The sequence below is a fragment of the Falco cherrug genome, chromosome 5, assembly GCF_023634085.1.
Source record: "Falco cherrug isolate bFalChe1 chromosome 5, bFalChe1.pri, whole genome shotgun sequence".
Taxonomy (NCBI): Eukaryota; Metazoa; Chordata; class Aves; order Falconiformes; family Falconidae; genus Falco; species Falco cherrug.
The window spans coordinates 75,834,151-75,847,404 of record NC_073701.1 but is presented as its reverse complement, the minus strand read 5'-3'; the positions used below and the strand labels follow the sequence as shown (position 1 = coordinate 75,847,404).

General features: G+C 40.8%; 1 protein-coding gene across 3 annotated transcripts in view; it reads left to right on the top strand.

Annotated features, from left to right (window-relative positions):
- Positions 1–12,936, top strand: part of SLC26A5 (solute carrier family 26 member 5) — a 36,643-nt gene extending 23,707 nt beyond the window's left edge. For all 3 annotated transcript variants that reach the window (XM_055710650.1, XM_055710649.1, XM_027811509.2), the window contains 12 exons: positions 570–652; positions 747–894; positions 2,701–2,814; positions 3,118–3,195; positions 4,352–4,447; positions 5,239–5,345; positions 6,518–6,587; positions 8,040–8,132; positions 9,084–9,206; positions 10,063–10,275; positions 10,521–10,575; positions 11,095–12,936. In XM_055710650.1, coding sequence (XP_055566625.1) covers positions 570–652; positions 747–894; positions 2,701–2,814; positions 3,118–3,195; positions 4,352–4,447; positions 5,239–5,345; positions 6,518–6,587; positions 8,040–8,132; positions 9,084–9,206; positions 10,063–10,275; positions 10,521–10,575; positions 11,095–11,237 — 1,323 coding nt within the window. In that variant the 3' untranslated portion in view covers positions 11,238–12,936. The remainder of the gene's footprint in view (positions 1–569; positions 653–746; positions 895–2,700; positions 2,815–3,117; positions 3,196–4,351; positions 4,448–5,238; positions 5,346–6,517; positions 6,588–8,039; positions 8,133–9,083; positions 9,207–10,062; positions 10,276–10,520; positions 10,576–11,094) is intronic.
- The last annotated feature ends 318 nt before the right edge of the window (positions 12,937–13,254 follow it).

Below are 13,254 nucleotides of genomic sequence, written 5' to 3'. Positions count from 1 at the left end.
AGAGCTCTCAAACAGCCTAGTTTGAGATCAGAGCCAAGAAAGGGAATAACAGGGTATGAGTACAATCTAGACAGAAGGAACAAAGAAAGGGACGGTATTGAGAGATGATGGAAGTGGTGTAATAGGTATTTGACAGTAAGGCAACAGCAAAGTGATCTTACACCTGTTCCTTTCACTGCTGCTGCACCAATTCTGGTTACAGATAGCATGCAGGTTGTGCACGTGAAAATATGGCAGTGCAGACGTCTTTGGCTTGTCCTTGCATTTAATTTCCTGATACACTATTCTGCCTGAGCTTGGCTGAGGTAAAGGGCATTCAAGTGATTCAGATCGTACCATGGCATGTTCCACTTCACTGTTCCCAAGAAAATTTTATAAAATCTGGGGGGGTGAACATGATGGAGGGAAAATCGTGATACTTCCTCCTTTTTATCTGCTTCTTTATTCTCTAACTCTTAGAAAACTGATTGACAAATAAATGTAATCGTAATCAGCTAACTGTTATTAGTTCTTCGAGTGGCTTTATCTCTTTCTAGCTGACGTTTACAAATGTGTTTGTGGATTTTTAGGTAATTATTGGCACAGGAGTTTCAGCTGGAATGAATCTGAGTGAGTCATACAGAGTGGATGTTGTTGGGAATATTCCTCAAGGGTAGGGATGATATATTCTTATTAAAACTATACCTTTTCCATATGGCATGTAGCTTTTATTACAGTAATTTGTAAATATTTGTTTCACCTTCAAGGTTACGTGCACCGGCGGTTCCTGAGATTCAGCTCATCCCAGCAATATTTGTGGATGCAGTAGCAATAGCAATAGTTGGATTTTCAATGGCTGTTTCAATGGCCAAGATCTTTGCCCTTAAACATGGTTACACCATTGATGGGAATCAGGTAAAAGCACTGGGGTTGCTTTGTTGAAAATTCTCAGTAGCACCTTTATTACATCATTAAAGTAGAATGGGATATTGGACAAAAATGAGTTTTTCTTTCGTAGTGGAGTCAGGTCAGGTTTTTGATAGCCTACACATGTAAATGCCAGGAGTTATTTTAAGTTCTTCTGTTTCCAGTTTCCCTTTTAGCTTCATTTTGGGAAGCTTGCTTCTGTTAGACTTGGACATATGCGTGAATATTAATTGTTGGGCCAGACTGTCCTGATGGGCAGCTACTTTCTCACTGCTTTCTGTAACAGAGCAAAGCATAATAGGGTTGTCATGCGGTAAATACAATGCCTTATGTGTCAAAAGAACTATTATCTGAAGTTTAGACATTCCAGTTATGTGTTACAGTTTCTTTTTATTCCAACCTATTGCAAATACGCAGCTTGTTATTTTCTGGGACAGCAATTGGTCCTGCCTATAGTTAACATTCTGATCATGATATGAGTGATCAAGGCTGTGGTAAGGACTCTCGAAAACTAAAACAGTGTGTCATCCTCACCTACTCTTGTCTTCCCTGTGCATTTTAGAATCAGTATTGCAGTTGGATTATTGGCAGATGTCATTGTGGTGTTAAGGGAGACAGAGTTCACATGCAATAAGGCATTTCTTAGAGCAAGCATCTGACAGCACCAGTCAGCAGTTCCCCCTTCTGGAAATGGCTGTCTTCCTCTGAGAGTAAATGGAGTTTGAATGACTTTTACCTACGGATTTTTATACCTGGTCAGATGAATCTCAGCCTTGATGTCATTGTTCTGTTACCCAAAGAGAGAAAAGAACAAATCTGTAGCTGCACAAATGGAATCAGCTCTATTTCCATTAGTTAAAGTGATCATCACTTCATTGACCCGAGTTACGCATCTAGATCTTTTCCTCAGGTGGTGTCAGCTGCTACTTTACCTGGATGTTAAACTACCGAACTCCTTATCACAGGATTCAGTATATGCGAAGTGTTTAAATGAATCAGAAAAAGGATTGTAGAAACGCAAAGAGAAAAAAATCCATCCAGAACTTCTGTACAGCCTGCTATAGGAGAGCCTGCTTTAGCAGGGGTTGGACTAGACGATCTCCAGAGGTCCCTTCCAACCCCAACCATTCTGTGACAACGTATAACTTAAAGCACCTCATTTACAACTAGCAGGATGCAGAGTAATCTGTGGAGGCCTCATAACAAGCAAATTCTTAAGCATCAGAAACACAGTACTGAGGTAGATGGAGCTCTGATCTCACTCATGGTAACAGTTTTCCGGTAGGATCTTTCTGATGTAGCAGTGAGCACACATTGTTTTTTTCATGTACAGCAATGGATTACCAGCCATGGAAACACAGCCAAGGCTGCTCTTGGTTCTAATAAGTACTAAACAGATAGTTAGGGTGAGAAGCAAAGAACAGTGTTTGTATGAGAAACTATTTTCCACATATATTCAAAGTTATAATTCAAGTTATACCCAAGTTGAAATCCTTAAAACAAACAATGCTGTCATTCATTTTAGTTTTCAGTCTGACTGATTACTGTAACATTTAAGGATGGGAAATATATCCAGCACTTCTTCACATACTTTAACAGATGATTTAACATGCATCAACTTGCACATTTATGAGAACCACAAGTATAACCTACAATAAGGTTTCTTATTCTCTACAATAAGATTGCTAGTAATTACTGTAAATAAGATGTGGTTATTAATATGTGTGGATAGCTCCAGTTTTGTATAGTTGCTAGATGTAACTGCCTTCTGTTTTGATCTATTGTTTAACATAGGAACTTATCGCCTTGGGAATATGCAACTCTGTGGGGTCATTTTTCCAAAGCTTTTCAGTCACTTGCTCCATGTCTCGGAGTCTTGTTCAGGAAAGCACTGGTGGGAAAACTCAGGTATGTAAACCCAAACTTTGAGCTAAACAAAGTTTGCTTTTTTGGGCTCCAAAGCTAAAGTCCAAAGCTTCACAAGATTGCCAGATTTCTATGTCTAGACCAGAAGGAATAACTAGTTTCCCCTGTTTCAAATCCGCATTGGGCCAGAATAGAAAGCTGCACAAGCCAAAATGGGTGAACTGAGTGGGAAGGATCAAAATCACTTGAACAACCAGCCCTGTAGGAAGCACAAGAGGGGTTAGCTAAGCAATAATATTGCTCTTTGGGAGCATTTATAAATGATTTCTGCCTTCTTTTGCTCAGATTGCAGGTGCTCTCTCTTCAGTTATGGTTCTGTTGGTAATTGTGGCTATTGGATACCTCTTTGAACTGCTTCCACAGGTAAGGGAGTTTTGCGTGTGAGGCAGTGCATTGTCAGTGAGCAGAGGCAGTGAGTATTGCTTAAAATAGTGATTGTGGGATGACTAGTAAACAACACAGTTAGGCCTTGATCCAGAAACCTTTATATTTTGTATGCATTTTTGCTGTTAGACCAGCAATTAACTATATTTTGAAGGATCCAGCATGCTTTTTGTTGTTGTTGTTTTTTAATATTGGATGTTCTGGACTCTGTCTTTAGAACATAAAAATGATACCTTCAAACAATTCCCCTTTGGAGTCATGTAGGTTGGAAAAGACCTTTAAGATCATTGAGCCGACCTGTAAACCTAAAACTGCCAAGTGTCTTGGTTTGACCCTAGCCAGGAACTAAGCACCACACAGCTGCTCACTCACTCTCCGCCCACCTCACACCCCGCACAGGGATGAGAAGGAGAACCAGCAAGGAATGTAAAACCCAAGGATTGAGATAAGAGCAATTTAATAATTTAAATAAAATAAAATAGGAGTGAAAAAAAACATAATAGTAATAATAATATTAATAGAAGAAAAAACAAAACAACAATAATTAATATAATAATAGTAACAACAACAAAACAATAATAATAACAATAATAATGAAAAGGCAGGAGAAGGGGAGAGGAATAAAATCCGAAGGGAAGGGCAAAGAAACCCAAGCAATGTGCAATACAATTGCTCATAAATAATATTCTGACTTTAAAAAAAAAGTTTGTTTCTGGTGACACGCATAGGATGATATGCAATTCCTGTTTCTTTTCATAGGAGTTGTACCTTGGATTACACCTATATGATTTACAGGAATTGTTGCAGTATGTTGTAGAGACATTTGAATTTGAGATTATAGTCTGGTTGCTTCAGGCGCTATAATTGAAGAAACACGTTGGTCAGGAATACGTGATTTCTTTTGCCAGGAAAGAGTAAATCAAACCGTACTGACTCTGGCTTGCCATTTCTGCAGCCACAGTAAAGGTATAGCTCCACTGCTTGAAAAGTTGCTGGTTTTAAGTAGAACATCTGTTCAGCAGACTTGTATCAGTTGTACAAAGCACGGAAACACAGTTATTTGTGATGCATTGAAGTTCTTATTTGGGATGGGTTTATTTTGCTTCTGAAAATTGCATTTGTGTAATATTCTTAGACAGTACTGGCTGCAATTGTCATGGTTAACCTGAAAGGAATGTTTAAACAGTTTGGAGATGTTGCGCACTTCTGGAGAACCAGTAAGATTGAGCTGGTGAGTAATGCACAGTTCGGTGCGTGTAAGTTACTGTATTAAATTTGTTGCTCCTCTTCTTCCTAACCTCCAAAACAGAGTAGAATCTTATCAAGGAGTTACAAATTGATGTTGGGATACAGATGAACATAAGACATGGAGCCATAAGTAGACCTAGAAGAGTGATCTGTTGCACACATAAGAATGTTTTTGTCATTGTTCAACAAGATTTAACTCAGGTTCGAAGTAGTTCAGTTGCAGTAAAAGCAAAGCTCTTGCAGTGTTGCTATAGGAACTGCACTGAAGGCTGTGGGAATGTCCGAAGAGAATTTGAAAAACAGAGTAACAAACAAAACTACTTGAAGGTCTTTGCCATCTTTTAAGACAAACCAAAAACCGGGCTGGAGTGGGCCAGAACTAAGAGTATACTGGAGGGAACATTTTGGTGTCATTTTTCTCCTGGATTAACTGGCTGATAGAAGTAAGTGAGAGCTATTTGCAGGCCTTGGAAATTTTTTTTTTTAATCCTAAGGTATTTGGAGTCTGATGGTAACATAGAATTCCTTGGAGAACAGGACTTAAGGCATTAATTAATATGTGACAGTTTGTCAGATGTTATGTTAGTGTGCCTTGAGCTTTTATGCCCTTCTGAAAGGTTAAAGCAATTACAGTCTGCTATCATGATGGATTACATTATATATAGCCTGTTCCTGAACAGAAGTGATACATAGGTTTTGAGGTTGAATTACGCTATTGTTTTTGCTGTTAACAGGAAAGAACGCATAATAATTCAGACGTTTTCTTTGTTTTAGGCCATCTGGGTGGTAGCTTTTCTGGCTTCTCTGTTCCTGGGACTAGACTATGGTTTGCTTACTGCAGTAGCATTTGCAATGATAACCGTTATTTACAGAACACAAAGGTCAGATTTCTTCTTTATCAAAATTAGTGTTTGCTGATATTCTGTGTGGTTTTGTTTGTTTAAGGGGTGCAGATAAGCAAGAGACTTTTCCACCTTCTTCAGCTGCATACAGTAGAGAATCTGCCTCATAACAGAGAACACAGAACCCTGTGGCTCTGATCCAGGGTTTGCGTTTTATTTTTCTGAGAACAAAATTCCCAGAGGGCATGAACTTGCAATTTCAAGTTTACAAAAACCCAGGAGATTTTCACATTCTTACATTGGTTAATCTTCGTGTTTACTTTTTTTAATGCCTAGAGTTTAGAACTTCAAATCTGCTTGATGTCAATTTTGGTAAATTATTACATTTTATGGGCGCTGTCACAGTCAGTCAGAAGTTGTGTCAAGTTATCACTGGATAAATGTTTAGGGATTTTATAAGTTCTAATTCATGAAATATTGTGCTTGCCCTTAAATTTTCTCACTTCTCCTCTATTCCCATTCAAAGTGACAAAGCTTTTACTGTAAAGCTTTCCAGGTCTAGAGCAAAAAGATTTCTTGCAAGTGTGGATAGGACTGTCTTGTGAGGCTTCTAGGCTGAAGGTCTGGGACGTTTAGGTCTATAAAAGTCTTGGTTTCTGTCTGCATTGGAATGAAACCAAATTTCTGAGATTTCCGCTCTACGTAAATGAGAGTAGTTTTCTGCCATGTCCATATGGTTCTGTTCTTGCAAACAGAACAGTAATGTACTTTGTTGTTACACTGCTTGTGAGTTGGGAATATTCATCTGCTCAGGCGTTGTCCTGGGAGCAGAGTGGCTCTTTGAAATTACAGCTTGTTTTCTGCCAGTACGAGTTTCCATACTTGCAGGACAGTCAACAGAGTTACACCAGTTCATGCCAAAAGAATTTGCCCTGTACCTTTGTATGCTGTGGCCCATGCTTTTCAGAAAATGACATTACTGTGCTAAGTTTATAAATTGTTTTTGCACTGACAGAAGCAAACTTGTCTAGTCACCAGATGGCCCCTTTATTGTGTTCCTGCCCTAAACTGCCCACTGCATTTGACCATGTTTAGATAAGATTGTACCAGACAGGCACTGCGGAATGACCATTTAAAATAAGTTTCAATCTGTATTGAACACTCACTTTATAAGTGATAATACTAAAACATTTGTTTCTGTTTCTCTCTAGGCCTCAATACAGAATCCTTGGTCAGATTCCTGACACTGACATCTACTGTGATGTGGAAGAGTATGAAGAGGTAGGAGTCTATTCTTCTGTATTGAAGAGTTTTATGTAGCGGGGCAAAGACGACTGGCAATTTGCTGCTTAGCCCTATCATTCTGCACATACAGTGCTGCCTACCTAGCATTCACTAGTGTTGAAGGGAAAGAAAACAAATTTGATGTTAGTATTAAAAGGTATTTTATTCAAAATGCTAGCTTTTTGTACTGCATGTATGTTTGACCAGGAGGTGACCAAAAGTGACCTTTATACTAGCTCCATTTTACTAGCTTGTACAAAATAGTAAGTTTTATAGGAATACCACTGCTAAAGACTGCTATGTACATTAGTGCATAGCGGGCCACCTTCTTTACTTGTGTGGCGGTATGGCATGAAATCCGTGGAACCCAGGATCCAGATATGTTCTTCCAAATTGCACAAACTCTTTCAAACAGCATCTCCCTGCCTCCACCCATCCCTTACCCGTTAAATATACACAACTAATGGCACAGTTGCTTGCCGTGCACTTAGCTTCTTATAAATGCCGTTTTGTTCAACCAAAAGAAAGCAGTACATTTTGTCAATATAATGGACATAAGCACGCTATATTTATTCAAAAAGAGCAGCTACAATTTTCTGCACTCTCTGTCATGTTCTCAGAGGTGCTGCTGTGAAGGCTACATCCCCCTTTACTGAAGAACCATTCTGTAAAAAACTATGTGAAAAGATGATGGTGTAATCTGAAAACTTTCTCTCACCAGTTCTGGTTTGAATATGACACAAAGCAGAAGTGTATGGGTGTGTTTCTAGCTGTATGCAAAGAAGAGGAGACTCCGTTTTTGTTATACTGAATGTAGTTAGCATTTCCTCCTCCTGCATAAAGAAGGGGTTGACAGCGTATGGCAGGCTGGATCTCTGCTGCCAGCCAGGTTATTAGCATGTAAAATGTCAGAGTGCGACCCATTTAGAGATTACTTCATTTAAAATAGAGGAAAGAAACAGTACTGTGACCTATCTGAGGGCCTGTTTAAAACCAAAGATTTGAAAGGCTCTTTTTTTTGTGCCTGAGGAGACAAGAAAGAAAAAAGAGAAAGAGAGAAATGAGTCATTAATGCTGTAGAAAGGGAGGCGAAAAGGGAGGCTAGATCTGCTTGATTTCCTCGTGGTAATACCAACTGCAGATAACAGCATCAGAGAACTACAAATATTTAATTCCTTTTTATGGCTGTACATTTTGTTGTTACAAAGAAGGAAAAATGTTACATGGCATTGATTGTGTGCAGTATTACAGTGGGAAAGGGGGAGGTTCTGATCTTCTGATTGCCTTTGCTCACGACAGTGCCAGCCTCCCTTTATTTGACACATGCCGGCAGCCATGCAGGGCTGGCTGTTGGGCTGCTGCACGTTCATGTGTCTTGTAATCACAGAGGTGCTTTTCTTCTAGTGCAGGCAATACTTAACTGTGCACATCCAATATTCTTTTTCTTAGGTTAAAGAACATCCTGGAATAAAAATATTTCAAGCTAATGCATCACTTTATTTTGCCAATAGTGAGTCATATACAAGTGCGCTGAAGAAAAAGGTAAGTAAAGCAAATTCTTTGATGTCTGTGTCTTGAAAATTCAAGCTGGCTTCTGAAACATGCTCATCTTTCAGCTCCTTTAGTGCCGCCCCTAGCACAATGTTTCTCGGCCTGTGGCCCCTGGAGAACAGTAAAACGTGAGGTATCTCCAGCAAACTGCAGATCATCTTAGGAAGCAACAATGTGGTGGGAGGGAATACGCTTTGTTGATTTATCTTAATAGTAACTCCTTGTGAATGGAAGGTCTGGTGGTTGCAGAGCGCAAACTGGTGAAACGCTTTTTTTTTTTGTTTTGTTTTAAATCAAAAGGAAATTAGTTGCCGAACTGAAAACAAAATGTCTGGGAGTAAAAGCACCCTTCTTGGGTGACAAACTTTAGTGGAGTGTAGGACCGTGAAATACTGTGGCCATTTATGCCTCTCAGGAGCAACAAATGACCCGCATACAAGAGTATGCGTCACCTCCTGTCTAACCAGTGGGTGACTGGGTGGGAATGGCAATAACAGAACCAGCTAACAGCAGAACTGCCTGACCCGGTAGCAGTTGCACCCTTACTAACTTCTGGAAAATTTTTCTGTAGCTCCCATGATGAGCCTTGTACAAAACAGGTGGGTGGTACCGATCTTCACAGAGCAAGAGGTATTAGCGATTTATGTCCCAGTGCACTTCTCTCCCCCTTGCTCTTTGCACTCGAATCAGCGTTCGGTTGGAACATGGCACACTCTGATCTCGAGAAAACAATGTGGTGCATCTCTTCCTCATCTTGTCAACACAGTGCTTGCCAAGATTATTCCTTCTTACTTTATACTGTTCTCTCCCCCACCGAGGGAAACTGAACAGTGCAGGCTTGCGTTTTAAATTTATGACAGTGATTAATGCAGTGCTAATTGATACTGCAATGTCATCCTAACAAGCTGAATCTCCTCTGATCGTGCTTTCTTTTGATGACAGACTGGAGTGGACCCTTGTGCCATATTAGCAGCAAGGAGAAAAGCCCAGAAGAGGCATGCCAGGGAAATAAAGGCGGCAAATGAACTCAGAAAGCAAGCTGTATTGAAACTAGTGAATTCTTCGGTAAATATTTACCTCTGCTTTATCAGCTAACATGCTGCTTTCTGGTGTTACCGTTCTTGTTTATACAAGGTGCAGGGTGCCACTCAGGTAGGAAGGCTTAGGGAGCAAGCGCTGTGCAGTGTGGACAGGCTACTGAGGGAACAGCAAAAGGATCAGGGGCTCAAGGCTGGGTTGGATAATTGTGTTGAACCTTGATTACATTCAGGTAGCAAAAAGCAGAGCAGAGCCTTTCCACAGTGTCATAGTGACTCAGCAGTGGTGTTGGCAGAAACTGGAGGGACCCTTCCTCTGCCCCTCCCCACACACTTGAAATAATCATGCAGAAATAGAATAGAATAAAATTAATGCAGAGCAGCAGTGCCTGTAATAAAAGGGTCCCATCCGCACTGCTGACCCTGGCGTGGCTGAGGCAGAAGGGCTGTCTGAAACATGCTTGCGCCTTTGTGCGTGTTTAAATTTGGCCCCGTGGTGGGGGGCTGGTGTGTGCTTTTTACCATGGGAAACCACACAACTGCCTAACTTAAGAGCCCAGTTGCTGTTGCTTCTTTTGAGTATACGGGCCTTGACAGGATCAGCAGGGACAAGGGAAGGAAGGAACAGGTGTCAGTGTTTGAAGGAATGGGTAAATCGCTCCTAAGGTAACAGCTTTACGCTGCTTGCCTGTAGCCATAGAAAGGCTGGGCATAAGAGAATAAACCTTGATATACGTAAGATATGGAAGTATGCATGCATGTAAAGCCAGCTTCTGTAATGGTTAGGAGCTGTACGCCTTTTAAGGTTGAAAGAACAGATGAGTACGGGGAGAAGGGGGGTCAACACTGAAAAAGCATTGGCTGTCATTTATCTTCTGTCCCAGACCAACGACATGGAAGCAAGTATAAAACATGAGATAGCAAATGATGAGTTACCTGTAAATGGAAAATTTGCATCTCCAGATGCTAGCATACAAGACACGTCTCCTGATGAGCATGAACATTTTGTGGCGCCCAAAACAAATATCCACTCTTTAATCCTGGATTTCACACCAGTGAACTTTGTGGATTCAGTTGGAGCAAAAACATTGAAGTCGGTAAGTAGGGTTTTTTTCCCCCAGAAAAGCCCGTAGAATACTTGTGAGATACCTAGTAGGCAACCTGTCGGCATGAGACATACATGCCCCCTAATCACGGTTTCAGTTTTGTAGCTCTGTAAGTTTTAGCTGAGTACTGGGGAATGCGGACGGTGCAGCTTTCCCAGTAATTGGCTTACATCTTCCAGAACTGCGGTGTGTACAACAGTGTACCTGCGTTTCACTTCAGTTTAACTCTCTTGCAGGTTATAAAAGAATACAAAGAAGTTGGTGTCTGTGTCTGTATTGCCAGCTGTAGTGGTGAGTTAGTTTGTTGGGTTTTTTTGGTGAGCTTTATGGGAGAGACTGTTTTATCTCTTTCCCTCTGGCCCCATATTTTCTGCTGCTGGGTGCGTCGGTAGTATCAGCACTTCACATAAAATTGGATTTGAGAAAAAACAAGCCCATATGCATTAGAGCCTTCGCTTCGGTGAAAGCAGAGCACTGACGTAATGATGTCTGTGAGGACTAGGTCCAGCTCCCATTTATTCCAGCTGGCCAGTTGTCAATGCCACCCTAAACGTTGCATTTTGAAATTGCTGTAATGTAATAAGGAGAAAAGCCTGCAATGATTCAAGTTTGTAATATTTGGAATGTAGCATCTTCTGCCAAGAACAGGCCTCTGTGTGCGTCTGGATAAGACAATTACCTGTTTGGAATAGAGGTAGTGTGTGATCCACCTGGCTATTTTAAATGCAAGTTGTTGTCATCTTCTTGAAATACTGTTGTCTTCCATCATTGTACTTTAGTTTATGTGCTTGTTTGGTTTTTATTTTGTAGGCCCTGTAATGAATGAGCTGACAAGACTGACTTTTTTTGATAACACTGTAACCAGAGAGTTGTTGTTTCACAGTATTCATGATGCTGTCCTTGCCTGCCAAGTGAAAGACAGGTCGGCCTCACAGACCGACTCTGACCTCTGAAGACTGGCATCGAGCAGAACGGAAGGCAGATTTGTGCTGATGGAGACTCTTTCTGAATATTTAATTTGCACAGTGTAAAGAGAGCCTAAGGCTATTTGTATCTACGGGTAACAGGGTGGTGCTTATTTTCTGTAGGAAGAGTGGATAAGAAGTTGGAAGCCTTCATGCTCTTGAATGTTTTCTTTCAATCGGGGTGTAGCCTTCCAACAACATAAATGCACAAAATCAGGCAAGACAAGAAAATTCAGTGTATTCTGCTACAATCACAATCTGGTAAGACAAGGTGACATTCCTATTCCTGTTCAGAAAATGGGCACTTTAACTCACTATGAGGTGAGATATTGCAGGAAATAACTGTTCTGCAATTGCAATGCACTGTACCAGTGTCTTTAAAGAACTTTCTTAAATGAATTTTAAAGCATGATGTCAACATCTGCATATGATGAATTCATACAAATTGTAATTATCTGCCAGCTGGATTACTGAATTCACACTGGTAGCATTTAGCTGATACTCTTTTTAAACCTGGACGGTACAGTTATTTTTTTTTTTAATATCTAACCTGTCTCAGCTATACTCAACTCTTCGTTGCTTGAACATTTTCAGTCTGAGTGAACTTCAAATTAGAGGCTCATTGTCTAATTATTATATTACCAATACGGTACTTTAACTGCCAAAACCTAGTTATGCTTTCTAGAAAAGAATACAGTTGATTTTAAGCTAAAATTAATTTAGCTTCAAAGTTTGAAGACAAAACTGGTTTAAGGCAAGAGTGAAGCCCATTAAAGTTGAGAACTGATGCCCTATATGTAGTCCCTTAAGCTGGAATGAAAATGTAGACAAATGCTGAAGTCTCAGTGGTCCAAATCAAAAAAAGAAGTACTACTATTCTGTTGCCTGAGATTCCTTCCTACCAGCAGTGCTGCTTCTGACTCAGCTTTTAAGTTCTTTGAGAAAATCAGTTCATAGAACTCAAAAAGGTTACATGATTGGGGTTTTTAAAAGAAAGAGTAGCATGGGGGGGGGGGGGGGGGGGGAGTCCCTATAGTCTTCACAACCTGGTTCCTGTGGTACTGCTCACAACTCCAGGTCTGAGATGAAAAACATGGAAATGTAATTCAAGCAAACAAAAGAAATCTTCAGTCCCTGTATTTCCCTAAGAGTCACTATGAACCTGAGCAGAGGCAGGAATTTCGGAATGTTTCTTCTGCAGGTTATTTTGACAGCACAGAGGAACAGAACATCAGAGACATTTCATTTTGCACCCTCAAATCAAAGGCCCTGCGCATAAAGGACTTCCTCTCTTCTGAATGCAGAACTTAATACTTTCATTTTGCTCCAGGCTCTGTTGTGAGTAGGGCTTGCTTCAGGTAAACCAAGTTTCCCAAGAACCGGGGGCAGTCAGCAAAGATTTTTATTCTTCAGACTCCCCTGCCAGTAGGGATAGGAAGCTTTCTGCATCAGAAATTACTGCTTAGCTGGAGTTCAAAGGATGAACTGAATGCACGTTAACACATTGTGCGTGTTAATTTGAACAACTATTGGTACACTTGCAATGTTAACCAGCTTAACAAGCCTTTGTATCTACATACAGTGTATTTTTCTACTTTTAGCTTGTTGCAGCTTCAGTTTTTAACTATGTAGGGCAAAACCCTGTCGACTTCTAAAATAAAGTGATGATCATGACTCGTCAAAATTTTCCACTTTGCCTTGGTGAGACTCTATGTGGGACAAGCCGAGGTCCCTGGCCCCAAGGTGCCTGTTGCTAAAGGGTAGGCGGGGAAGGGTCACTGCCTCCACACAGGCCTTGCTGCTGCTCAGGTTCCTGCTCCTCATCCTACGCAGCCCTCTCCACACAGGCCTCACAGCGATATGCTTAAACGCTGCGTTTCCCACCGTGGTAGCAACAGCCGTGCTTTCTGGGGAGCTGTGGAAATGCTGGTGGGCTGAAAAACCTTCGCCCAAGAAAGGCTGAGATTGCAGCCTGCGTGGCACTAGGAGCACTTGGCACCACACT